At 55.4% G+C, this 27,165-nt stretch overlaps 1 protein-coding gene across 1 annotated transcript in view; it reads left to right on the top strand.

Annotated features, from left to right (window-relative positions):
* The first annotated feature begins 1,169 nt into the window (after positions 1-1,169).
* Positions 1,170-27,165, top strand: part of RTN4RL1 (reticulon 4 receptor like 1) — a 91,356-nt gene continuing 65,360 nt past the window's right edge. The window contains exon 1 of the mRNA XM_003816857.5: positions 1,170-1,652. Within this exon, the coding sequence (XP_003816905.1) occupies positions 1,640-1,652 (13 nt within the window). The 5' untranslated portion in view covers positions 1,170-1,639. The remainder of the gene's footprint in view (positions 1,653-27,165) is intronic.

Raw genomic sequence — 27,165 nt, 5'->3', positions numbered from 1 at the left:
GTTGGATTTCTGCTTGGATGTCACCTGCTCAGAGCAGCTTTCCTTGACTGCCACCTCTACCCCCGTGTCAGCTCCAGAACAATATTCTGCTTGTTTTTCTTCGAAGCACAATCTTCCCATCTTCTCTGGACTTTCCTCATTTGGCCCCTATTAAAATGGAAACTCCTTGAGGACAGGGCAAAGACAAGTCTCTTTCGTCTGCTGAATTTTCAGGAACAGTAGTGCCCCACACATGCTGAGCCTTCGGTGAATGTGTGTTGAATGACAGCCTTGGTCCATCCGCTTTTTCTTCTCTCCGAATCCCTCTGATCCCAGGCCAGTAGGGGGTGCCGCCTCCACCCAGGATCTCGCCTGGCCCGAACCTTCTCTTCCCTCAGCTCAACAGGCCCCTGCGGGACCCGCTTTCCAAGCGCGCCTCCTCCATTTTCCGCGAACCCCCTGGCGGGGTCTGTGTGGACCAAGGGAGATCAGAGACCCCCCGCCGCCACCCCACCCAGGCGGAGACAGCCCACCCGAACCCGCACGGGTCCTTCCTTCTCCCTGGAATTTGCAGCTGGCCCTTTCTGAATGCTTGCTCCCCTCCTCTCCCCACAAAAGAACAGTGTCCTGGGACTCGGGGTGCGGGGCAGCCGGGTTCGCTGGAGCTGTTCAGTGCGGGGAAGAGCCGTCGAGACTGGGAGAAGGGGCGCTGGCCAGGGAGGAGACGGGGCAGGGAGCGGACTCGCGATCCGTACTCTGGGCGGCGGTCCTCGCGTCCCAGCCGCGTCTCCCGATGACCTCCAGCCGCGAAGGGCGAGCGGGCGGGGGCTGGGCTGCGGGTTCGGGCTCCAGGAGGCCTGCGGGGCCGGGGAGGGGCGTGGAGTGGTCCGAGGACCGGCTTGGGGACTGGGGCAGGTGCCTGGACGGACGCGGGCCGAGCATCTTCCCCGGGGGCGGGCGCAGTGAAAACACCTTGGGAGGCGGCGCCGCGCGGCTGAGCGCTGCTGCCTTGGGAATAGGACGGCGCTCGGCACTGCGAGCTGAGAGCACTTTCATAAATTTTGTATGGGAGGCGCTCCGTGAGCGGGGGCGGGGAGCGGAGCGAGAGGGAGGGAGCTAGAGAGCAAGGGAGGGAGGGAGGAGGAGAGGAGGGGGAAGCCGGGGGGAGGAAGGGAGGCGCCCCGCTCCGCCGATCGCTCGGTCCTGCAAACGCGCGCCGGGCGCTTTCCCTGGAGCTCGGCGGTGCGTGCGAGCGCCCTTTTGCTGCAGCCGCGGCGGCGGTGGTCCGAGGGGGCGGAGAGGAGGGGGCTGCGGCCGGCTGGCCAGGGGGCGGCGTCCCCCCTCAAAACCGCCTGCAAAGTGCTCCGGGTGGCAGAAGCAGGCCGCCGGCTCCGCGGAGCAAGCCGCTCGCCCCGGGGCTGAGCAAGCGCGCGGGGCTGCCGGGCAGCACCACGGTTGCTTGCGGGCGCCGGTGCCCTCGGCGCGGGGCTGGAGCTCACCATGCCCCTGCGGGGCCGGGCCACCGGGCACGAGCGGATCCCCGGCTTGCCCCCGCCTCGACGCGCTCGGATTAGCTGCAGCTGGCGCCCAGGGATTTGAATCTGGACCCCGGGAGGGAGTGCGCCTAGGCCGACCTCGGAGCGGCGGCCCCGTGGCCAACATGCTTCGCAAAGGTGAGTTGGAGCCGCAGGGGCAAGTTGAAGTTGAATGCGCTCCGGAAAGAGCCGCGAGCCCGGGAGCCGCCCGGCGCCGGGGCTCCCGGTCTGGGAAGTAGCCCCCGGCGGGCTGGTGGGTTTTGCCGGGCGCACCCGCCGAGGGGCTGCTGCTGGGGCTCAGCTCCCGTCAGTGGCCAGTTGTGAGACACGGGGTTTTCTCCATGGATCGAGTGGCCAGGCCTAGAGATCCGGCCCGGAGGGGTCAGTCGGAGACCAGAGTGAGCGGCCAGTGGTGGAAGGGGAGCCGGCCTCCTGGGACCTTTGCTTTGCTGGGATAAAGTTTTGCACTTGCAGCCTCCATCCCCTGCGCGGGCACACGCCCTTGCTTCTGCCGCTTTGTGGAGGCCGAGTCCGCACGGCGCCCCTGTGCAGCCAGCGGTCAGTGACCGCGCGGCCCGGGCGCTCCCCGCGCGCCCTAGCTCCCCAGACGGGGCCCGGACGCGGACGTCTTCTCTGCAGTTCTGCTCTGATCGCCAGGGATGGGCTCTGGGCACCCAGCGGCTGAGGGTGGGGAGCGGCCAGCGCCTGATGTCCAGTTCCTCAAACTTTCCTTATGCGGGGAGCGGAGGGACGCGAAAGCCGTGCCGCCAGTGTGCGCGACCGGTGCCCAGCTCAACTTGAGGACAGCTGGCTTCGCGACCACCGTAGCTAGACGCCCCGGCAGCCCGGCCCGGTACCGAGCGCGGCAAAGTTGGTGCGGGCACCGGGGAAGTCCCGCCGCGCCCCCACGTGGTTGCCACGCGGGGCGCCGTCCCCCGGGCCCTGGGAGGGCAGGTGATCACGCCGGGAGCCCACGGGCCCCGCCACCAGCTGTTCCAGCCTCTGCGTCTGCCTCTCTCCCCTCCCAGGCCCGAGCAGGCTGTGGCGCCCCGCCGGGATCCCCCCCGCGCCTGGCCCGGCCTGGAGGCTGAGAAGCCGCGGCGCCTGCGGCTGGCTGCCCTGGCCCTGCGGGAGCCGGCTAAGGCGGGAGCTCAGGTAGCCGAGGGGCCTGATCCCTGCGCTCCGCGCTCCAGCCTTAATCCGCCCCTGTTTCCATGGCAACAGACCGAGGTGTCGTAAGCACAGGATTCTGACCTCACAGCAGGATGGGGAAGGAGAAAACGCGCACGGGGAGGGGGTGGAGGGGGGGGAGGTTGGGGAGGTGGGGGGAAGCGAAGCCCTAAGATGGGCGGAGAGAAGCAGATGTGGAGGTGATGGCGAAGACCCAGATATAAGCAGGTCAGGCAGGTGGGTGGAGGAACCACGCCTTTGGTGGGGCAGTGAAGGCCGTGTGGTGGTCCTAGCTTGGGCCGACCGAGGAAGTTGAGTTGCCCCGTCGTCCTGGAATAGTAACAAACTTGTGTGTGACTTGTGCCCTCCACGTGGGTCGGTGCAGTTCAGGGGGAAACGCCGGCTGCCTTCGCTGTGGTATGGAAGAGTCTCTGGGGCTAGTCGGAGAAACCGCTTCGCAGACACACCCCAGGTTCTCCTTTTCCCTGCAGAAAGGGACAAAAAGTCCTTTCAGCAACCGAGCAGTGCTGGCCAAAGTGTCTTTGCACAGAGAAGGTGCTTTTTACAGAGCTGAGCAGAAGCCCGGGTCTGAGAAACTTGGGCCTGGAGCGTGCAAACTTGCCCCGGTCGAGAAGGCTTCCCAGACAGCTCTGAGAGGCCGCCATGTCTGGGCTGCAGGTCTGTGATAGGGATAATGGAGAGGAACTGACATCTCATTTCCCTTTTGGTCTTTTGTCTTTTGGCAGTTTATAGTTAAAAATGAGCCACCAGGCAGCCCACGCACTTTATTTATATGGTTTAGGTGCCCAAGGAGGCTCCAGCAGCCTCCAAGAGCCTTTCTCTCCCACCCTGGCTAGCCAGAGGCCCAGCTGTGGATGAGCCCAGTGCACTGTGGGGGCCGCTCCCCGGGGGGAGGCTCCTTACCCTGCACAAGAGGTGGCCACCGGAGGCTTAGCAGTCACGTGTGTTTGCCACTCGGGCTGTTTCTTCCTTCCGCACAGCCTGGTTGGCTGAAGAGGTTCCACCGATAGGTTTCCACCTGGATTGGCCCAAAGGAAGCAGAGCAGAGAAGCCCTTCACTGGGCTGGGCTCAGCCTGGGTGACCTGGAGACCGCCCCTAGGGCATCGTGTGGACGGGTGACTTGTGTTGGTTCTTTCCTGGGCAGGCAGTTTTCTCTCTTGGCCCCAGATCCTGATCTTTTGGATTAGTTTCTTCTGCACACCTGTATAGGACACTCAGATTCTCTGTATGGATTCTAGGTAGGCGCCCAAAGCCAAAAGCATGCCTGAGGCTAATGCCCAGGGAGGTGGCCATTGAAGTGTCTGCTTCTAGAATTCTTCCCAAAGTTTCCAAGCGAAAATGATACAGGAGGCCAGGTGCGGTGGCTCATGGCTGTAATCCCAGCATTTTGGGAGGCCGAGGTAGGAGGATCACTTGAGACCAGGAGTTCGAGGCCAGCTCGGGCAACAGAGTGGGACTTCGTCTCTACAAAAAAAAATTTTTTTTGAGACAGAGTTCCACTCTGTTGCCCAGGCTGGAGTGCAGTGGTGCAATCTCAGCTAACTGCAACCTCTGCCTCCCAGATTCAAGCAATTCTCCTGCCTCAGCCTCCCAAGTAGCTAGGACTACAGGTGCACGCCACCATGCTTGACTCATTTTTTGTATTTTTAGTAGAGATGGGGTTTTGCCATGTTGGCCAGGCTGGTCTCAAACTCCTGGTCTCAAGTGATCCGCCCACCTCGGCCTCCTGAAGTGCTGGGATTACACGTGTGAGTCACTGCACCCGGCCAAAATTTAAAAAAATTTGCAGTGGCATACACTGGTGGTCCCAGCTACTTGGGAGGCTGAGGTGGGAGGATCACTTGAGTCTGAGAGGTGGGGGCTGCAGTGGGCTGAGATTGTATAACTGCCCTCCAGCCTGGGGGACAAAGCCAGACTCTATTTTAAAAAAAAAAAAAAAAAGACCGGGCACAGTGGCTCACACCTGTAATCCCAGCACTTTGGGAGGCCGAGTTGGGAGGATCACCGGAGGTCAGGAGTTCGAGACCAGCCTGGCCAACATGGTGAAACCCCGTCTCTACTAAAAATACAAAAATTAGCCGGGCGTGCTGGTTCGTGCCTGTAATCCCAGCTCCTTGGGAAGTTGAGGCAGGAGAATTGCTTGAACCCGGGAGGCGGAGGTTGCAGTGAGCCAAGATCGCACCACTGCACTCCAGCCCAGGAGAAGATGCGAGACTCTGTCTCAAAAAAAAAAAAAAAAAAAAAAAAAAAAAAAAAAAAAAAGGTATAGGATGTGTTTAAATAGTTCTTGCTGTTTTCTTGCCTATAATATGCAGAGCCCTATGTGGGGTCCTGGACCTGAGGGAGTGTAATAATTTAATTATGATTCTGAAAAGGGTTTGAAAGATGAAGAAAGAGTAGCCCTCCCTAGATCCTGTGGGAAGGAGGGAAGAGAAAAAACCCCTCATCTTTCTGCAAAGGGCAGGGCTCATGGTCTTGATAATGGGGTGCCCTATGCAGTGAGGGGTGCAGTGGTATGAAGCCCCAGAGGAGGAGGAAGGCGGAGCACACCTTGGGCCATAAGGATCATCTCTCTGATTCCTGGTTGTCCTAGTAAAGCTGTCCCCTGGCATGACATTTTGGGAGGACTGAGGGGACTGCCTTGCATCTCTTAATGAAAGGACTCTACTGGCCACAGCCCCACCTCTGTGAACTAGAACAACCCCAGTGGGACCAAGCTGCTGACAGTGCTGGTAGCTGAAGGCTTCAGCAGCTGCCCTCCCTGCTTCTCCATCTTGTGGCCTAGCCGGCAAAACCAGGGATATTAAAAGCAAGCCTCTGGTTAACAGGTGAGAGGCAGCAGGGCAAGCGAGGCCCCAAGCCACCCAGCAACATCCAGGAAGGAAGGGCGGCCCGCTGGGGGGTTTGCTTTGCCAGAAGTGGCCTCTACTTAAGGTCGGGACCCGTGGCTTTCCTGTGTAGAGCTATGAAAACAGAATGCAAATCCAGAGCCTCTGGGCTAATACAGAACCTTTCCTTAAAGTTTTTGTCTTGTTAAGCAAGAAAATAGAGTGCCAAATAGGCTTTGTTAAGTGGCAGTCTAATTAATAATTTAAAATCTTATAACTGTCTTTCATTAGACTTTATCTGTACATCAACCACAAAATCAGTCAAACACACTCATTTATAAGTTAATGCCATCCCTGAATAATTCAGCGAGAGCTAGATTAAGGCCTGCAACCCAGTACGATGCATTTGGTTCCGTTGGTTTCCACGGGCAGATGGGCTGGTCTGGTGGCGGATTTGGGCTTCTCTTTTGTGGGAAGAAGGGAAGGCAAAGGGAAGGAGGGACCGTGGTGGCATCAGATGGTTGCTTCACTTGAATCCAGAGCTCCTCTAGGTGTTTGGAGAGTCTTCAAGTGTCCACATGTGGGCAGGCTACATCTCTGCCTCTCTCTGGGGGCAAGCAAGACTTGGAGCTGTTAGTAATGTATCTGCCCTTAACCCCAGTGGCGAGAGTGAGAGAAGAGCGTTCCCTGCACGGCCAAGATACTCTTTTCTGCTGCAGAGGAAGTATAGAGGGGAGATAGAAGAACCCTTATCAAGGAGGCTGAGCTGTGAGACTTTTTAGCCCAAATCCAGGTGCAGAAGTCAAATTTCGGTCTTCCCAGCCCATTTCTGTCCCAGTCAAGGCATGTAGCCTGGTGGAACCAATCTCACCAAAACAGCTTCTCTCCTTAGGAGCTTCTGGGCTGCTGCGCTCCTCAAAGCTCCGGGTCCTTATGCCAGAAAAAAGACGCCAAGAGGAGAGATTTTAGGGGAGCACCCTGACAGAGAGGAGAGGCAGAGCGAGTTGCTAAGTAAAGCCCATGCATGCATTTTCTCACCAGCATGCCAGAATAACAGCAAGGACAGCAGAGGGATGTTCCCTGTGAGCTCAGACAACATAGAAAATGTGTTTTGGTTCGGTTCCCACCATGCCAGCACGGGAAACAATTCCTTACTGCAGAGTGTTCAGGTCCATTTTCTACAGGGAAACTGTTCATGACCCAAACTCCCAGCACGAGCCCTCGTTCCTCCACAGTAGGAGTGAACTTCAGAGTTTCTGGCCTCCGCCTCAGCTTGCGGACCTGGAGCCCTCTGGGCGGTTACATGGCTCTGTTGATGGAGACCAGGTAGAGACCCGGAGCAGACACGCTGTCCATGCCAGGAGAGCTTCTTGGCCGAGTTTGAGAAGAAGTCTCAGGAGGAAAAGGCAGGGGAAGGGGTAGGTGTTTGCCCCTGGCCAGTGGTGGAGTTGAAAGCAGATGGCATCAAGGAGGGGGAGTTGTGTGGGGCGAATCCAACTCCAAGCTCTGGCCGTGTCTTTGGGATGAGTCTTTAAAAAGGACAGAGCGGTTCACTTGCTGGAGATGAGAAGGAGGGCCAGGCGTCGTGAAGGATGTCGAGAGCAGAACTGCCTGGTACCATCTGCAGTGAAGTAGTGGTTAAGGTTAAAGCAGAGAGGAGATGACAGGGAGGGAACAGATGGCCGAGGCAGCAAAATAGCTGGCGAAACGGGAACGGAGCCTCCAGGGACGGCAGAAGCCAGGACCTCCACGCAGAGTGCCGGAAGCAGCCCTTTCCTCGGGGTGCAGTGGCCGGACCTCCCTGGGCAGAAATGAGACAGAGAGGAGTTGGGAAGGGACCCTAGCGTGAGGGCCCCCCCCAAGGCCTGGAGAAGACTGAGGGAACCATCAGTTCCAAGGCTAGGGCTGCCGGAGCAGAGGGGCCTCCAGGGATGTCGAGGAACTGGAGAGAGGAGCCCGCTGACTTGGTGTCCATCACTAGAATGAGTCCCAGCCACCTCGGGCTTCACAGAGCATACCCAGCCAAGCCTGCTGGGAGGAGATATGGATGCTAGCTGGAAACAGGCAGCAGGCAATAACCTGCTCTTCCCCACCTGCCTGTCACTGTCCACATGCTGCCAATAGCCGCTTGTGTTTACTGAGCACTTGTTACAGCCTCACTGAGTGTGCTCCACGCCTTATCTCATGCCACCTCCACCCCCACCCTGCAGGATCCGTCTGTGCTCATTCCTCCGTGTCAGATGAGGAAACTGAGGCATAGCTAGCTGGAGTCCGTTTCCCTGGGGCACCCAGCCGGCGCACTGCTGAGTCAGGATGCAGCCCCCGCTCTGTCTGTCAAGCCCACCCTCTCCCTTGCCCTCTGGACCTCTGTGCTCCACTGTCTCACGTGCCCATCTGTCTTGATTTCTCTGACATTTGTTTTGTGGGGCGCTGGGCGCTGCTGATTCATTTCTGGCTTCTCGCAGAGCTTGCTGGTGGTTCCCATGCACTCCCCTCTGCGGTTCCTCAGGAGCCTCTCTGGCTGGGATCTGGGACTCCTGGGGCCTGAGCTGCTGTCTCATATGTCCTCTCCTACTCCCTCTCCCCCGGTGTCTGGAAGACACAGTCCTCACCTCTGTCTCCTGCCCTGGTTTCTTCCTTGGGGACAGAGATGGGACAGTGGGCCAGGAACCCTCCTGCCTGCTTTCATGCCTCTGAGGAGGGCCCAGGGCCATGGATTATTGGGGGGCTGTGCTCTGCTTGGGATCTCAGCCCTCCCCATGGTTTGCTCTCCCTGGCTTCCCTCCAGGGTGACCTGATGGACTGGCTAGCACAGCCCCGGAACACACTGGCTCCACCACCTATACCTGCCCCTCTTGCCTTGTAGTGCTCCCTACCTCCTGGGGGGCCTTCCCACAGCCCAGCCCTAGCCTGCCAGGCAGGATGGCAGCTGCAGGGCTCAGCTGTCCTCCAGAAAGGGCTTCTCCTGTCCCCTTCCAGCCACGGTTGAGTCCCAGACAGGTCAGTTCTCCCCGTGATTCTTTAGGAAAAGAAAGAAGATGAAACAAGGCAGAGTCTAGCTGATCTTAGGGTGCAGGAGCGTGGAATCCCGCTTCAGAGTGGAGGCCTCCTCCGCTGTGGTGAGGCGCGTGCTTCCGAACCTGTGATCACTGTCTAACCAGTCAGCGAAGCGTGGAAACGAAACTGCAAACAGCCCCTGCTATCTGATTCAGGAGAGTCGCTCTGGAGACCTCTGTGCTGGCACAGCAAGAGTTGGTACCATAGTGTGTGTGCGTGTGTGTGTGTGTGTGTGTGTGTGTGTGTGTGTGTGTGTACAGAAACACACCTGGCAAAGCATGCAACAGGCTCCCTGTAGTGTGTGTGGCAGAGGTCACTGTTGCACAGCAGGACACCCTAGTGCACCAGAGCCTCTGCTGGCACCCACAGCATTGGTCCACTGGCAGGGCTTGGCGCCGTGGCACGATGGTGAGCCAGTCAGTGGGGGCAGGGGCTCCCAGGAGTGGGCAGGCCAGCGCTGTGTGTGCCACATGTCAGGAACAACACTTGCTGAGTGGGTGTGTGGCTTGCCCTCACAGGGGGTGGGTGGGCACGACTCGTGACATGTCTGCCAGGGGACAGACCACTGCAGCCCCCAGCGATGGGCCACTTGGCAGCTCACTGAGTTGATTCCAGAGGGTAGTGGCATCATGGTGACAACTACGTGAGCAAGGGTCTTTCCCAAATCAGGACAAAAGCTGGGCTCCCAACTTTCAGCCCACTGAGGTGGTAGAAAGTTTGCTTCTGCCTCCAAAATCATCCCCACAGGGTTTGCTATCTCTTTCTGGGCACCAGGACCAGCACGCAGTGAAGGGGGCCTTTACATATGCTTATGTTGAGGGATTCATGAGGCCCTAGGGGGGAAATTGGCATTCTCCTGACCATGATTTATTTATACGGCGATAGGATGATGGGGATATGGAGGCTAAGGTGCCTCCATGAGTGAGAAGCGCACAAGGCAAGAAGCCTTGCTCTGCATTTGACATTTAGTGGGGTGACTCCTACCAGGGAGCTGCTTTTCCTTTTAGAAGGTTTTGCCTTTAATGTTCTATTCATGGGCTTGTCTGAGCAAGCTGGGAGAAGGAAGGAGCACGTGTGGAGGTGGGCCTGGGGTCTACAGCTGGCCAGCCTCAGGGGAGGCAGGACCGAGGGAAGTCACTTGATGGCCAGTGAGGGGCACCTGGGCAGGCCGGACGCTGGGGACAATGGCTATGCTCTGGCGCTGCAGCCCGGCCGCCCGCCTGCCCGCCTGCTGCCGCCTGTCGCTGGCATGTGCCGCATGCCACATGCTGCGTCTCTCTGTCTCTCATCACACACTGCCAGACTCCGTCTCTCACCGCAGCCCCGTATGCAACCCTGGCTTTGCCCTTGCCACGGCCCTTTCCTTTCCAGGAACTGTGGGGCTGTGGAAAGACCACCGAAGCTGGCACCCTGGGGCTGTGTTCGGTCAGCTCTGGGGCGGACTCAGTAGAACCCCAGACATGTCTCCTCATCTCTGGGCCTCAGTTTACCCATCTGTAATATGATTAGATCAATGGTCTTTCAAAGTTTTTTTTGTTTTTTGTTTTTGTTTTTGAGATGGAGTCTTGCTGTGTCACCCAGGCTGGAGTGCAGTGGTGTGATCTTGGCTCACTGCAAATTCTGCCTCCTGGGTTCAAGTGATTCTCCTGCCTCAGCCTCCCAAGTAGCTGGGATTACAGGCACCTGCCACCACAACTGGCTAATTTTTGTATTTTTAGTAGAAACGGGGTTTCACTATGTTGGCCAGGCTGGTCTCGAACTCCTAACCTCAGGTGATCCTCCCAACTCGGCCTCCCAAAGTGCTGGGATTACAGGCATGAGCCACCGCACCCAGCCTTCAAAGGTTTTTCAATAGCAGGAGTTTCTTCAAATGGTACCTAATGTCAGAGCCCAGGGCAGGGGGGCCATGATCAGAGCCAGAGCCAGGGGGAAGGGCTTCCTCGCTTGGCCTCGGTGCCACCCTGGCCGCCCCTCCAGCTTGGAGGCTCTGGAGTCCCCTGTGGTCCCTCCTAGCAGGACATAGGAAGCCACTGGGTGTGCTGAGCGTTGCGTGTTAACAAGGAGGACCGTCCGCTGTCCACAGGGCGAGGGGTTTGAGTTCTGTCACCTGCGGCTGATGGGATGTTGCATCCCCTCCTTTCGGACCCCTCGCGGCCGCTTGGCTCTCTGCGCCCGGATCGAGGAAGGGGTTGTCCACACTCAGAGTCTCCTTATTCTCACCTCTCACTCCTCAAGCCAGACCCTGCTTTTTCCCCGGCATCCACGGTCACTGCTCTGGCTTGACGCTGAACCCGACAGACCGTTTCCTTATCTCCTTGACCTTCTGGGGCATCGGCCCTGTTGGCCGTCCTGCTTCCCCGGCTTCCCTGATGGCAGCCTCCGTGGTTCTGCAGCTGCCCCTCTCGGCCGTCTTGGCCAGCTTCCCTCCTCTTGCCACCTCTCCAATGTGGCACCTCCCCGGGCAGCGCCATGCTTGGCTCTGGGGGCTTTCAGCACGGCCGTGGCTGCAGTGGCCGGCCATTGACTGACTCCCCGGATATCCCGTCTCCAGCCTCTGATGTCCAGAGCCACCTGCCCACCGACCCTCAGTGCCCTCATTGGTGGCCTCAAAGGCCTCTCAAACCCGGCGTGTCTGAAATTGCCTCTTCCGCAATTTCCCCATCATGGCATCTGGCACCATTGCTCTCCAGCCACCCCCAGCCCAAGAGCTGACCCTGCCCTTCCCACACCCTCCGTGCCTCGCGAAGCCCTGCCCTTCTCCCATGATGCCCTTTGCACCTCCTCCGCCACTGCCTGCTGTGCCTCCACCTGAGCCCAGGCCACCATCATCTCCTGACCCTCCCAGCAGCCTCCTGTCTTGCCTTTGCTGAAACCAGGCCTTACACAGCGGCCGGATTCCACAATGCCCTGTGCCCTTGTCTCTCTCTTCTTAGAACCCTTCAGCGATTCCCTTTTTCATCAGGGGATGGCCTGCCATGTCCTTCCCCCTGGCCCCGCCACAGCTCTGGCCTTCTTTCTCCCCACTGCTTTGAACTCTGAGCTCCAGGTCTACCGAACTTCTTTGGATTCAATTGAATCGTGTTCTTTTTTTTCTTTCCTTTGAGATGGAGTCCTGCCCTGTCATCCAGGCTGGAGTGCAGTGGTGCAATCTCAGCTCACTGCAACCTCTGTCTCCCAGATTCAAGCGATTCTCCTGTCTCAGCCTCCCGAGTAGCTGGGATTACAGGTGCACACCACCACACCCGGCTAATTTTTGTATTTTTAGTAGAGACAAGGTTTTGCCATGTTGGCCAGGCTGGTCTCGAACTCCTGACCTCAGGTGATCTGCCTGCGTCGGCCTCCCAAAGCGCTGGGATTACAGGCATGAGCCACCGTGCCCAGCCTGAATCATGTTCTTTTGTCTTGAAGGATTTGCTCAAGCAGCTCATTCTGCCTAGAACACTCCGTGGCTGCTTCCCCTGCACTCCCATCCTCAGGTCTCAACTTATACACATCTTCTGGGGAAGGTCCCTCCACGCCTTGAATGGGGAGAGTGGGGGGTCCTGAGAGCTCTGTGGGGCTCTGCACGTCCCTGTCATGGTAGTCAGCCTGCCTTGTTGCGATGGTAATACCTTTACGTGATCTGTCTTCCCCGCCGGTTGGTGAGTTCCATGAGGAGACCGCAACTTCTCCACCCTGTGCCCCTCCAGATCCCTCATGCTGCTCTGTGTCCTCCAGGGTTGGCCTGTCCAAGTTCAACAGTGGGCTTCCACACCCTCCCACTTCCAGCTGGGTTGGCCAAGGGTGAGTCCCCATGGGCACTGGGTGTCCCTCCCAAAAGGTTACCGAAAGATTTTCCCAGAAGCACAGCCTGAGTTTCAAAAATTCAAGCAAGTAGTTTATTTGGGAAATGATCCAAGGAAATGCCAGGAAGTGAGTGAGAGGGTGAAACAGAGAAGGGGAGAAGCCAGTCAGGGACTCACTGGGTCAAGTAATTACCACTGTGGGTACCAGAGCTTAACCCTGCTGCACAGCTTTGGGATGCAGTCTAGAACCCACACCTTGAAGCTACCAAACCCCAAGGGTGAGAGAGCTGGGGTATTTATGTTCCAGGGTGAGGGAGCGGGGGTATTCGTGTTCCAGGGTGAGGGAGCTGGGGTATTTATGTTCCAGGGTGAGGGAGCTGGGGTATTTATGTTCCAGGGTGAGGGAGCTGGGGTATTTATGTTCCAGGGTGAGGGAGCTGGGGTATTTATGTTCCAGGGTGAGGGAGCTGGGGTATTTATGTTCCAGGGTGAGGGAGCTGGGGTATTCATGTTCCAGGGTGAGAGAGCTGGGGTATTCATGTTCCAGGGTGAGGGAGCTGGGGTATTTATGTTCCAGGGTGAGGGAGCGGGGGTATTTATGTTCCAGGGTGAGGGAGCTGGGGTATTTATGTTCCAGGGTGAGGGAGCTGGGGTATTTATGTTCCAGGGTGAGGGAGCTGGGGTATTTATGTTCCAGGGTGAGGGAGCGGGGGTATTTGTGTTCCAGGGTGAGGGAGCGGGGGTATTTATGTTCCAGGGTGAGGGAGCTGGGGTATTTATGTTCCAGGGTGAGGGAGCTGGGGTATTTATGTTCCAGGGTGAGGGAGCTGGGGTATTTATGTTCCAGCACCCACCGGTCACTGGCTGAGTCTTGTTCCTGTGGTGGTATTCATTCCCAGCACATTTGGCCTGCTCTGTAGGTGAGCAAAGCCAGCTCTGCTGCTAGAGAAAGCCCTGAGGCAAAGAAATGCAAGTCTTTGCAGCTGGAAGTCAGGCTGGTGTGCCGAAATGGTCAAAGCCAGGGCTGTGGGCAGGCCCTCGCAGTATCTGCTACACAGCCCCTGCCACTAGCCCTCCTGGCAGCTCTTTCTACCTGTGAGTTCAGTAAGAGCTCCCCCTCACTTAGCCCTGGGGGTCTGTATGTGTTGGGGGTGGTTATGACATTATCTCTTAGGGCTTCCCTGTCCCCCTCACTTCTCTCTTCTTCTTTATTCATCAGATTACTCAATCTGAAAATGCTCTTTCCTATCAGGACCCCACTAAAACAGCATCCTGCACAAAATAGAACATAGCAGGCTGGGCGCAGTGGCTCACACCTGTAATCCCAGCACTTTGGGAGGCCGAGGAGGGCGGATCACCTGAGGTCACGAGTTCGAGACTAGCCTGGTCAACATGATGAAATCCTGTCTGTGCTAAAAATACAAAATTTAGTCGGGCATGGTGGCGGGTGCCTATAATTCCAGCTACTTGGGAGGCTGAGGCAGGAGAATTGCTTGAACACAGGAGGTGGAAGTTGCGGTGAGCCGAGATCATGCCACTTCACTCCAGCCTGGGTGACAGAGCAAGACTCCAACTCAGAAAAAAAAAAAAAAAAGAAGAAGAACATAGCACATAGTGACATTAGGTAAAAAGTGCTGGATCAGTAAACTTGAGTTGATTGGCTAATAAATGTTGATTGAATGATTGTACATAGGTTGGACCACAAGAAACTTAGTACCAAAACCTAATATTTATATTGTTCTGTAACCATAAGAGAAATTAAATCATGATCTAGGGCTTAAAAAAAAAACAGAGAGAGAAGGAGAAAAAGAGAAAGAAAAAAATAGAAACAGTACCAAGAACCAGGAGGAAATGGGGAATTTTTAGTGAGGAGGATGTAGAGAAGAGTCCTACCACGCACTTTTCCCTGTGCAGTGCCTCATTAAAAGCAGAAAACGCACGTCTCATTAGTCCCAAGTTACAGACGAGGATACCGAGGCTCTGAGGGGCTCAGTAGCTTGGGCAGGGCCTTAGGGCCGCCTCACCCCAGCCCAGCTGTGTTCTTCGTGGCCCCAGGAAGCCAGCAGGCACGGAAAGACTGGCCTTCTGGACCACAGAGGACGCCCAGCAGAGCAGGCGCTGTGTTAGGAAAATAAATAACCTCTCGCTTGGAAAAGTTTAGGGTTGTACTTGGCAGATGTGTTTGGAACAAAATTTGTACTATCGACTCCGTGGCAAATGGAAACCTCTCGTGGACACTCTCTGGGCTTCAGAGATCTGAAATGTCTAAATGAGGCCGGACCAAACATGCTAAAATTGCCAGAGGAAGCTGAGCTCGGGTGGTGCCTGGGGTGAGAAGACGCTGCCTCTTTTGTCTTGACGCCCATCTGTGAAATTGACTCGTTACTTTGAACTGCTTCCTCTCCTCCCAGGGAGGGCTCCAAGGGTGTTGCTCAGGCCTGCGGTTTAAAAAGAATCTCCCCAAGCGAGGAGGGGCCGAGGGAAAGAGGCTCGGGAACTTCTTGGGCTGTGCTCAAGAGAATGCACGAGCCAAAGGGGACATTTTACCACTCACACGTGACTCGTGGGGTGGCAATTAGCCCCGGGGCTGCCTTGAGATTGTGGCGATGATCATCTTACCATAATTGGCCCACTGCCCCGATGGGCTGATATTTCTGCTTTCATGGCCAATTCTGATTGCAGAGATTCATGGGAGCTCATTGGAAATGGGGGATTATTGCAAGGAGATGAGTGACCTGGATTCCCAAAGCCTCCAGGCAAGGGAGGAGCTCCAGAATGTACAGCCCTCCGTGGTCCCTCTCCTGGCCTCTCTGCCCTGGCCTCTCCCTCCACCCCGCCAGCTCCTCCTCTTGCCCCACATCCAAAGCCATGGACCCACCCCTTGCTCTCCAGCACGGCCTTTCACCTTCCCCTCCCACAGCTAAGTGCCTCCAGTTCCTGGCTTTCCCAGAAGGAAGAGCCCAGTGGAGCCAGCCGTGTCATGACTCCTGTCGGACCGTGTTACAGACCATGATCACTGACCAGTTCTCTATCCATGGATGAGCGGCCACCTTTTATGTTGTCAGCCAGGAGGGGTATGGAGAGCTGTCTCCATTTGACAAACGTTTATTTTTATTTCATTCTATTTTATTTTTTTGAGATGGAGTTTCACTCTTGTTGCCCAGGCTGGAGTGCAATGGCGTGATCTTGGCTCACAGCAACATCCGCCTCCCGGGTTCAAGCCATTCTCCTGCCTCAGCCTCCCGAGTAGCTGGGATTACAGGCATGCGCCATCACGCCCGGCCAATTTTGTATTTTTAGTAGAGACGGGGTTTCTCCATGTTGGTCAGGCTGGTCTCGAACTCCAGACCTCAGGTGATCCGCCCGCCTTGGCCTCCCAAAGTGCTGGGATTACAGGTGTGAGCTACCGCGCCCGGCCGACAAACGTTTATTTAACAACGATGAACTGCCTGCCTACTGCTGGTTTGGCACTGAGGGTGAAGCAATGAATAAAATCCAAGGCACCGAGCATGGTGGCTCACACCTGTGATCCCAACACTTAGGGAGGCCAAGGTGGGAGGATCACTCGAACCCAGGATTTCAAGACCAGTCTGGGAAACATAGTGAGACTTCATCTCTACAAAGTGCTTTGTTTGTTTGTTTGTTTGTTTTTTAATTAGCCAGGCATGGTGGTGTGTGCCTGTAGTCCCAGCTATTTGGGAGGCTGAGGTGGGAGGATTGCTTGAGCCCAGGAGACCGTGGCTGCAATGAGTTGTGATCACACCACTGCACTCCATCCAGCCTGGGTGGCAGAGCAAGACCCCATCTCTAAATAAATAAATAAATTCCAAGTTTCCTGTTTTTTTTTGAGCTTACATTCTAGTTGGGGTGGAGAAATAGACAATAAACAACTATATATATATTGAGACAGAGTCTTGCTCAGTAGCCCAGGCTGGAGTGCAGTGGCAAGATCTTGGCTCACTGCAATCTCCGTCTCCTGGGTTCAAGCGATTCTCGTGCCTCAGCCTCCTGAGTAGCTGGGATTACAGACGCCTGCCATCGTGCCTGGCTAGTTTTTTATTTTTAGAAGAGATGGGGTTTCACCATGTAGGCCAGGCTGGTCTCGAACTCCTGGCCTCAAGTGATCTACCCACATCGGCCTCCCAAAGTGCTGGGATTATAGGCGTGAGCTACCGCGCCTGGCTAAACAACTATATTCTATCAGGTGGGGTAAGTGCTTTGAAGAAAATTAATAGTTGAAGAACAGAGGGTGACCAGAGAGTGGTTATTTTAGGGAGATTGGCAGGGAAGTCTTTCTGATAGACGGACATTCAAACAGAGGCCTAAGCGGAGTGAGGGAGTGAGGGAGGGCGCTGCAGACATTAGAGCTGCTTCTCCCTGGGGAGGGCTCTCCTGGCAGAAGGAACAATAGCAGGTGCAAAGGCCCTGCGTCAGGCATGTGCTTGCTACAGTACCTGGCTGTCTCCGTGGCTGGGGCTGTGGACAGGGCCGGCATTCTGTGTTGTGGCCTGTGGAGTGGTTTGAGATTCCTTTGGAGAGTACCAGAACTTGCGGTCAGTCCCAAGTCCATCAGCCACTTGGCCAGGGGTTCAGGGACCAAGGCAACAGCTATGGCAGCGGGCAGGAGGAGAAGTGGCTGATCTGGGGATCCCCCTTTACATCAGGGTCAGATGCCTCTCTTTCTCGGCTGTTTATGTGGCCCAGGCTGCAGTTTGAGTATAAGGTCAGAGATTGATTCCCATGAATCCTGCCTTTTCTTCTTTTCTTTTTTTTTTTTTTTTTTTTTTGAGACGGAGTCTTGCTCTGTCGCCCAGGCTGGAGTGCAGTGGTGCGATCTCGGCTCTCTGCAACCTCTGCTTCCCAGGTTCAAGTGGTTCTCCTGCCTCAGCCTCCAGAGTAGCTGGGAATACAGGTGCACACCACCACATCTAGCTAATTTTTTTTTTTTCCGAGATGGAGTCTTGTTCTGTCGCACAGGCTGGAGTGCAGTGGCGTGATCTCAGCTCATTGCAACCTCCGCCTCCTGGGTTCAAGCAATTCTTCTGCGTCAGCCTCCCGAGTAGCTGAGATTATAGGCACACACCACCATGCCCAGCTAATTTTTGTATTTCTAGTAGAGATGGGATTCACCGTGTTGGCCAGGCTGGTCTCAAACTCCTGGCCTCATGATCCACCCACCTCAGGCTCCCAGAGTGCTGGGATTACAGGTGTAAGCCACTGCACTCGGCCAGTGTTTGTACTTTTAGTAAAGACAGGGTTTCCCTGTGTTGACCAGGCTGGTCTTGAACTCCTGATCTCAGGTGATCCACCTGCCTCGGCCTCCCAAAGTGCTGGGATTACAGGTGTGAGCCACCACGCCCGGCGAACCCTTCCCTTTTACTCCACAGCATACAACATAGAACTTAGTTCTGTGCACAGCCTTGTCTTTTTCAGTCCCTGTCTCATTGATACATCACCCTTTTCTCCCCATTTACACCATCAGTTCCAGCCAGACCGGAGCCCCTGTGCCTTGTAGTCATTTCCTGAATGAACTCTCACTGTGTTCCAGGCAGGGTGGGAGCGAGTAAACCCTGGGCTGAGGCTCAGTCTGCAGGCCCAGGAAATTTACAACCTGCTAGGAGAGAGAAGCCACACCCTGGATAAGTGAAAGGATGGTGTAGGTGATAAGGAAGGCACTTTCAAGCCAGGGGGAAGGCGGCTGGAGGTGAGGTACCTGCTCCCAGGTGCACCTGGGAGGCTTTGTGAGAGGAAGAGGGGTGTGACAGGAAGGCTGGAAAGGCTGGAGAGCAACGCGACAACCAGTGCTTAGGCCACAGTCACTGTTCGTGCCACGGATCGGTGGCGGATCAGTTAGTGGTAGGGCGGATTGGTGGGAGCCCAACTGTTGCAAAGCCTCAAGAACCAGGGAGGAGGAGGGTTGGTTGACTCAACAGCCACAGAATTTTTTTGAACTTCCCAAATGCATACCCAGGGAGCAAACACTGGAAACCTACAGATTGGCAAAAAGAAGAAAATCACTACAACCCCACAGCCCAAAGAGCAAAGTGTGGGAAAGCTCACCCCTCCCAGGGTGTTCGTGCATTTCATAATCCGGCTACGCTTCCTTCCTACATTCACGCAGATGCACCCTTCTCGTTTCATTAACAGTATTTCTCAAACACCTTTCTATGTTGGTAATTCCTTTTTTTTAATGTGTCAAAATTTTGTTTTATTTTTCATTATGTTTGTAATTCTAAGCCTCAGTTTGGGGTGGTCTTTTTTTTTTTTTTGAGATGGAGTCTAGCCCTTGTTGCCCAGGCTGAATTGCAATGGCGCGATCTCGGCTCACCGCAACCTCTGCCTCCCGGGTTCAAGTGATTCTCCTGCCTCAGCCTCCCGAGTAGCTGGAATTACAGGCATGCACCACCACAGCCGGATAATTTTGTATTTTTAGTAGAGACGGGGTTTCTCCATGTCAAGGCTGGTCGCGAACTCCTGACCTCAGGTGATCCGCCCGCCTCGGCCTCCCAAAGTGCTGGGATTACAGGCGTGAGCAACCATGCCTGGCCTAAGCCTCAGCTTTTTGTTGTTGTTTGTTTTTTGGGGTTTTTTTTTAGATGGAGTCTTGCTCTGTCACCCAGGCTGGAGTGCAGGGGCGCAATCTCGGCTCACTGCAGCCTCCTCCTCCCAGGGTCAAGCGATTCTCCTGCCTCAGCCTCCTGAGTAGCTGGGATTACAGGCGCATGCCACCATGCCCGGCTAATTCTTTTGTATTTTTAGTAGAGACGGGGTTTCACCACCCTGGCCAGGCTGGTTTCGAACTCCTGACCTCATGGTCTGACCGCCTTGGCCTCCCAAAGTGCTGGGATTACAGGCGTGAGCCACTGTGCCCAGCCAAGCCTCAGTTTTAACGGCTGCAAAATGTTCCATTGTAGCATTTGCCAGCACCCTCAGGTTGGCAAGACCACTGTTAGAGACCATGCCACAGCCAGCATCTGGCAGCCTGGTCTACCCACTTTGTGAGTTTCTGAGCAGAGGCAGGGGAGCAGAATGAGAGGCCAAGGCCTTCACAGGGAGCTGGCTGGGTGAAGGCCAGAGCAAGAGGTCGGCGACATCCATTGGCACCACCCCAAGCAGCCAGACGGGACTTGAATTACTATCATCCAACTATTTGGAGAGGAAGAGTGTGTGTGTGTGTGTGTGTGTGTGTGTGTGTTGGGGCTGTGAACATGGCCTAGGTCTGCAGTGCAGCCGACTGTGGGTGATCCAGAGGAGGAAAGTGTACAGAGGCATTTGTTTTCTTTGGGATCTGGGTGGCTTGTGGCATCAGAAAACTGTGGCTGGAGTATGAGGAGGGGCATACCCCTTGCTTCTGATTTGGGCCAGGGGATTTGTGTGATTTTGACGTATTTGTAGACTTTCAACTGTGGCACCAGAAGGGACCTTATAGCTGAGAAAATTGAAGCTCAGAGAGCTGCAGCGGCTTGCCCAGCATCATACGGCACTGGAAATGGTCAGCCAATGTGTTCCGTAGAGCACGGTGGGTAACACACCCTTCATCTTTCCAGGACCCCATCGCCAACCTCTTCCTGTACCTCTGCCCCGCTGAGCACACATTAAAAAAAAGAAAAGGCCGGGCACAGTGGTTTATGCCTGTAATCCCCGGACTTTGGGAGGCTGAGGCAGGAGGATCGTTTGAGGCCAGGAGTTCAAGACCAGCCAACATGGCGAAACCCCGTCTCTACTAAAAAAAAAAAACGCAAAAATTAGCCAGGCATCATGGCATGTGCCTGAAATCCTAGCTACTCAGGAGGCCGAGGGACAAGAATCACTTGAAGCCGGGAGGCGGAAGTTGCAGTGAGCTGAGATCATGCAACTGCACTCCAGCCTGGGCAACAAAGCAAGAGACTGTCTCAAAACAAAACAAAACAAATTTGGCCAGGCGTGGTGGCTCATGCCTACGATCCCAGCACTTTGGGAGGCTGAGGCAGGAGGGTCACTTGAGCCTGGTAGGTCAAGGCTGTAGTGAACCATGATTGCACCACTGCACCCCAGCCTGGGTGACTGAACAAAACCCTGTCTCAAAAAAACCCAGCTGGTTGCAGTGGCTCACGCCTGTAATCCCAGCACTTTGGGAGGCTGAGGTGGGCAGATTGCCTGAGGTCAGGAGTCGGAGACCAGCCCGGCCAACAATGGAGAAACCCAGTCTCTACTAAAAATACAAAAAAATTAGCTGGGTGTGGTGGCGCGCGCCTGTAATCCCAGCTACTTGGGAGGCTGAAGCTTGAGAATTGCTTGAACCTGGGAGGCGGAGGTTACAGTGAGCCGAGATTGTGCCATTGCACTCCAGCCTGGGCCACAGAGCAAGGCTCTGTTGCCAAAAATAAAAAAAAAAATTGCAAACCTCCCCCAAATATGACATTCCTAATTCCCCTTAGCCTACCTATTAAAAGAAAAGAGGCCAGGGGTGGTGGCTCACGCCTGTAATCCCAGCACTTTAGGAGTCCAAGGCGGGTGGATCATGAAGTCAAGAGATCGAGACCATCCTGGCTAATCCAGTGAAATCCCGTCTTTACTAAAAAATACAAAAAATAAGGCGGGCGTGGCGGCATGCGCCGGTGGTCCCAGGTACTCGGGAGGCTGAGGCAGGAGAATCCCTGGAACCCGGGCGGCGGAGGTTGCAGTGAACCGAGATTGCGCCACTGCACTCCAGCCTGGGCGACAGAGCGAGACTCTGTGTCAAAAAAAAAAAAAAAGAAAGAAAAAGAAAAGAAAAAAGAAAGAGAAGGAAAGAGAGAGAGAGAGAGAGATGGTCTTGCTCTGGTGTCCAGGCTGGAGTGCAACAGTGCAATCCCAGCTCACTGCAGCCTCCACCTCCCGGGCTCAGGCGATCCTCCCACCTCAGCCTCCTGAGTACTTGGAACCACAGGAGTACACCACCACACCAGCCATGAGCCCTGTGGCCTCTCTGGACGTACCAGTGACTGTCCTTTCTCAATGGAGGCTTCCTCCTCATCAGAGGAAAGGGCTTGGTAGGGAGGGCCTAATTGCAAAGGTCAGTGGCCAAGCCCTTCACCTCTGAGTGGAGTGATTAAACCAGAGCCAGGTTGAAATCCTGGGAATTACCTTTTTTCCCCAGACCTGAGTTCATCTGTAAAAGGGGCCTAATAATAGTACCAATCTTTAGAGTTGTGAAGATTAAAGAAGACAATGCTTATAAAGCTCTTGGTGGCCGGATGTGGCGGCTCATACCTGTAATCCCAGCACTTTGGGAAGCCGAGGCAGGAGGATCACTTGAGCGCAGGAGTTTGAGAACAGCGTGGACAACATAGTGAGACCGCATCTCCACAAAACGTGAAAAACATTAGCCAAATGTGGTGGTGTGCACCCGTAGTCCCAGCCACTGGAGAGGCTGAGGTAGGAGGATTGCTTGAGCCCAGGAGGTCGAGGCTACAGTGAGCTAAGATCATGCCACTGCACTCTAACCTTGGCAACAGAGCCAGACCCTGCCTCAAAAATAAACAAATAAATAAAATTTTAAAAAGCTCTTGGCACTATATTGTGGCCTGACCCAGAACAGGAGCTCAGTGAACGCCGCCATTCCTACTGCTAGCAGCAGTGGTAACTTCCTTCCAAGCATGCTCCATGTGCCGGCCTTGCTACAGCCCACATCTCACTGCCCTTTGGAGTTTTGCCTCTCTGCCTCCAGAGCTGTGTGAGTGATCAGGACAGACACATGCCAGCCCTGGCCAGGGGCAGGAAACTCAAGACCAGCAGGGACAGGTCACGTAGGGTGGAGGGGGCCACCCTGTTTGCCAAGGACTATCCTTGCTGTCCTGAACCCTCTGCCCTCTCTGCCCAGGGCCAGGGAGAAGTCCCCTAAGGCGGTGCAGGCTGAGCTGCGGGAAGCATTTGAAAGTGGTTTCCATTTGCTTGGAAAAGTGAGATAAGGGTGAAGGCCTCCCCGGAACACTGGTGCATCATCCAAGAACTGCCAGTCCACAGCCTTGAACTCCAGGCGGCCACTTCTTCCTTGTCTCTGAAACAGGGTCCCCCGATTGGAAAAGAAAGCCCCGCCTCAGCCTAGTGCCTCTGCCTCCTGGCCTGCAAAATAGACACTGCTTCTTTGTTTTGTTTTTTGCTTTTTTTTTTTTTTTTTTTTGAGACAGAGTCTCGCTCTGTTGCCCAGGCTGGAGTGCAGTGGCACGATCTCGGCTCACTCCAAGTTCCACCTCCCAGGTTCACACCATTCTCCTGCCTCAGCCTCCCGAGTAGCTGGGACTACAGGCACCCACCACCACACCCGGCTAATTTTTTGTATTTTTAGTAGAGACGGGGTTTCACCGTGTTAGCCAGGATAGTCTTGATCTGTTGACCTCATGATCCACCCGCCTCGGCCTCCCAAAGTGCTGGGATTACAGGTGTGAGCCACCGCGCCCGGCCTGCTTTTTGTTTTTTTGAGACAGGGTCTTACTCTGTTGCCCAGGCTGGAGTGCAGTGGTGCGACCTCGGCTCACTGCAACCTCCGCCTCCAGGGTTCAAGTGATTCTCCTGCCTCAGCCTCCCGAGTAGCTGGGATTACAGGCACCTGCCAACAAGCCCAGCTAAGTTTTGTATTTTTAGTAAAGACCAGGTTTCGCCATGTTGGCCAGGCTGGTCTCGAACTCCTAACCTCAAGTGATCTGCCCGCCTCAGACTCCCAAAGCTCTGGGTTTACAGGCATGAGCCACCGCGCCCGGCCAAGACACTGCTTCTTGCTTGGTTCCTCTCGAAGTTAATGCTGGTCTGCTCGGGTTTTCCTGCTGCTTCCGTAGATTGCGCCAAGCAGACAGGGGCTGGGGCCCTGGGGCCAGGCAGGCGGGACTTGGGCTCCTGCTTTGCCATTTACCAGGTGCCTGACCCTGGGCAGATGCTTTAAATCCTTCTGGCCTCAGTTCTGTCATCTGAAAAGTGGGGTTAATGCCATCTGCCTTCTGGGGCTTTGAGAGTTTGTGACAAAGTGGATGTAGCGTGCCTTCTTGTGGCAGAGCAAGGCCTCCGGGAGCCGCTGCTGCTGTTCCTCCTGCATCACTGTCCTCTATCACTGCAGCCATGGATGAGGCCTCTCGGTGGCAGGCTCTGGGGGGACTCTGGGCACCCAAATGAAAATGCCACAGTCCTCTTCTCGGTGGGCTTGCCTCCCTGGCCTTTCTCCTCACCGTAGATCCCTCTTGCCTTCCCTGTTTTAGGAGCCACAACAAAAGAGGCTGTGGGTGTCACCCGCCCGTCTGCCAGCCTGCAGGATCAGGTATCGGAGGCCTTCAGGACCCTCGTAGGCTGCCTTGGCATCTCGGCACCACACTTATGCCTGGCCCCCATTCGGCAGGCAGATCCAATCCCTGGGAGGATAAGGGTGTGTTCTGGAAGCTGGCAGTGCCCCCTGGTGAAGCCCTCAGAAGCCTGGGGCGAGAGCTGTCACCTCCCCCACAGAGAAAGCTGGAATCGATTTCTCTCTCACCACTCCCTTGGAAAGAACAGCAACACAAGAGAAGGCCTGTTATTGGTGGAGGGTTTGTCCTGAGAGAGCAGCAGGTACATAAAAAAATAGCTGGGGCAACACGCCTGTGCAGCCCAAAACGGGGGCACAGATCCTTCCCGCCCCACCCTTGCTGCTGAGTTGGGTCTGGGCCCCTCCCGGTAGCCAGGGTATGGAGGACCCTGGCTGCCGCCCCTGCCTCCTCTCCGGGACCTGACTTTCCCTCTGCCCCCCACTGGGAACTGGCCAGAGTGTTTTTACTAACAAGCTAGCCATGTCACAATCTCAACAGAGAGAGAGGGGCGTGGGGAGGAAGAGAGAGGGAGACAGAGACAGAGAAAAGAAAGGAAGGAAGGAAGGGAGGGAGGGAGGAGGGAAGAGACAGAGAGAGGAAATAAAGAAAGACAGGCCGGGCGTGGTGGCTCACGCCTGTAATCCCAGCACTTTGGAAGGCCGAGGAGAGCGGATCACGAGATCAGGAGATTGAGACCATCCTGGCTAATACGGTGAAACCCCGTCTCTACTAAAGATACAAAAACAAAATTAGCCGGGCGTGGTGGCTCACGCCTGTAATCCCAGCACTTTGGGAGGCCGAGGTGGGCGGATCACGAGGTCAGGAGATCGAGACCATCCTGGCTAACACAGTGAAACCCCGTCTCTACTAAAAATACAAAAAATTAGAAGGGCGTGGTGGCGTGCGCCTGTAGTCCCAGCTACTCTGGAGGCTGAAGCAGGAGAATGATGTGAACCCAGGAGGCGGAGCTTGCAGTGAGCCGAGATCGCACCACTGCACTCCAGCTTGGGTGACAGAGCAAGACTCCGTCTCAAAAAAAAAATTAAAATTAAAAATTAAAAAAAAGAGAAAGAAAGAAAAAAGAAAGGAGGGAAGGAAGGAAGAAAGGGAAAGAAAGAGAAAGAAGGAAGGAAGGAAGACAGTCCTTGCAGAAATACCGCTGCAGTGTCTGCCAGGACCTAAGATCTCGTACTATCTATTTTTTAATAATTGAGGGTAATAAATATGTATTTCTTTCTCCTCATCATCCCCCAACCTCCGATGCTTGTCAGCTCCCTGCGTCTCTCCTCTGATCAGACCAAGTCTTCCCCAAGCAAAAAAAAAAAAATCCTTTAAGCAAAAAGGATTAAAACCTTGAAAGTAGGTCTGCCTGAGCTCCCCCCACTCCCTCCCCTCCCCTCCCCCAGGGCTGAAGTGAAGAGGCCCCTCAGGGGAGCCGGGGACGGGGGAGGGGGGGGGTGCTGATGCTGCAAACCCCAAGTGGGGACCTTAGCAGGGGAGAATCCCGCAGTCACTCCTTCCCGCAGCCCATCTAGTCCTGGGGGAGGCAGCCTAGCCCGGCCCAGCTCTCCACTGGCCATTGAGGAGGGGCTGCTCGAGAACAAGGCTGCCCTAGTCCCCAGCAGTACAGGACATAGGAAGGAGGCCTTTGGTCTCAGAAAGACCCAGTTCTACCTTGCAGCATGGCTCTGTGCTTTAGGGGCCTGTGTGACCTTGGAACAAGCACTTGAGTCTCAGTTTCTTCATCTGGAAAATGGGAATATAAATAGTGCCTCCCTTACAGAGGATCAAATAAGGCCGGGCGCGGTGGCTCATGCCTGTAATCCCAGCACTTTGGGAGGCCGAGGCGGGCGGATCACGAGGTCAGGAGATCGAGACCATCCTGGCTAACATGGTGAAACCCCGTCTCTACTAAAAGTACGAAAAGAAATTAGCAGGGCATGGTGACGGGCGCCTGTAGTCCCAGCTACTCGGGAGGCTGAGGCAGGAGAATGGTGTGAACCCGGAGGCGGAGCTTGCAGTGAGCCCAGATCACACCACTGCACTCCAGCCTGGGCAACAGAGCGAGACTCCATCTCAAAAAAACCCCAGAGGATCAAATAAGCTAAACATAGTCCAGTGTCTGGCACATGGAAAATACAAAGTAAATGAAAGGCCAGGCGTGGTGGCTCACACCTGTAATCCCAGCACTTTGGGAGGCTGAGAGGGGAGGATGACTTGAACCCAGGAGTTCAATGCCAGCCTGGGCAACATAGTGAGACCCCATCTCTACAAAAAAAAAAAAAAAACAAAGTAAATGAAAAACACTATTATTGTTATCTTTATCAAGTGATTCTCAGACACAGAGGGCAGCCTGTCACCTCTCCTATTCCATGACCCTCCACAGCTCACAAAGGCCTGCGAGCCACAGCTGTTTCCATGCAGTATTCCCACCATCCCTCCAAGAGGGGCTGAAGGTGAGGCTGGGTGGTATGATTTGGAGCCTTGCCCAAGGCCGCTGGACCCCTAGGTAATAGAACCAGAACCCTGCCAGGTGCAGCGGTGCACCCCTGTAATCCCAGTACTTCGGGAGGCTGAGCTGGGCGGATCACCTGAGGTCAGGAGTTCAAGACCAGCCTGGCCAACATGGCGAAACCCCATCTCTACTAAAAATACAAAAATTAGCCGGACGTGGTGGCACGCCCCTACTGTAATCCCAGCTACTCAGGAGGCTGAGGCAGGAGAATCACTTGAACCTGGGAGACGGAGGTGAGTCGAGATCGCACCATTGCACACCAGCCTGGGCAACAAAAGCGAAAATCAGTCTCAAAATAAATAGATAAATAAATAAAATACTAAAATTAGCTGGACATGGTGGCATGTGCTTGTAATCCCAGTTACTCGGGAGGCCGAGACTTGAGAATCGCTTGAACCCAGGAGGCGGAGGTAGCACCGAGACCGTGCCGCTGCACTCCAGCCTGGGCGGCAGAGAGAGACTCCATCTTAAACAAACAAACAGACAAACAAACAAAAACTGGAGCCCAAAGTAGGACTTTGTGTCCCTTCCCTGCCTCCCGTCCTGACATTCCTTCCTCTGCCCCATCCTGCTTCCTAACAAGGCACCCAATATCCTTGGCTCTGGGCTCCAGGAGCCAACCCAGGAAGCAAACTAGGAAAGGCCTGGCAGGGCTGGGTAGGGACACCTGGGGCAGCGGTGGCTGCTGCTTGGCAGACACGCCTTCTCCCTGACACAGCTGTCAGCCTTTGCAGTTCTGCTGAGGCAGCAGCCCTGGCCCAAGCAGGCTTCCCTCCCTCTGTGCTGGGTACATGCACACAGGGCTGGCCGCAGATGGCCGGCCTGTGCCCCTGCACCCATCCAGGCCCAGGGACCCTGGCCTGCCCAGTGGTCAGCACTTGGCCACCTGGCCTCCAGGGCCCCACTGCCTGCACCCCTGGGGACAGGCCTGCCCCAGCTGCTCTGGGCCCTAGACAGGAGAGGAGAGGCGAGAAGAGGCAAGGCCG

Source organism: Pan paniscus, chromosome 19 (assembly GCF_029289425.2).
Source record: "Pan paniscus chromosome 19, NHGRI_mPanPan1-v2.0_pri, whole genome shotgun sequence".
NCBI lineage: Eukaryota > Metazoa > Chordata > Mammalia > Primates > Hominidae > Pan > Pan paniscus.
The sequence above is the reverse complement of the archived record's forward strand: the minus strand, read 5'-3'. Positions and strand labels throughout refer to the sequence as shown.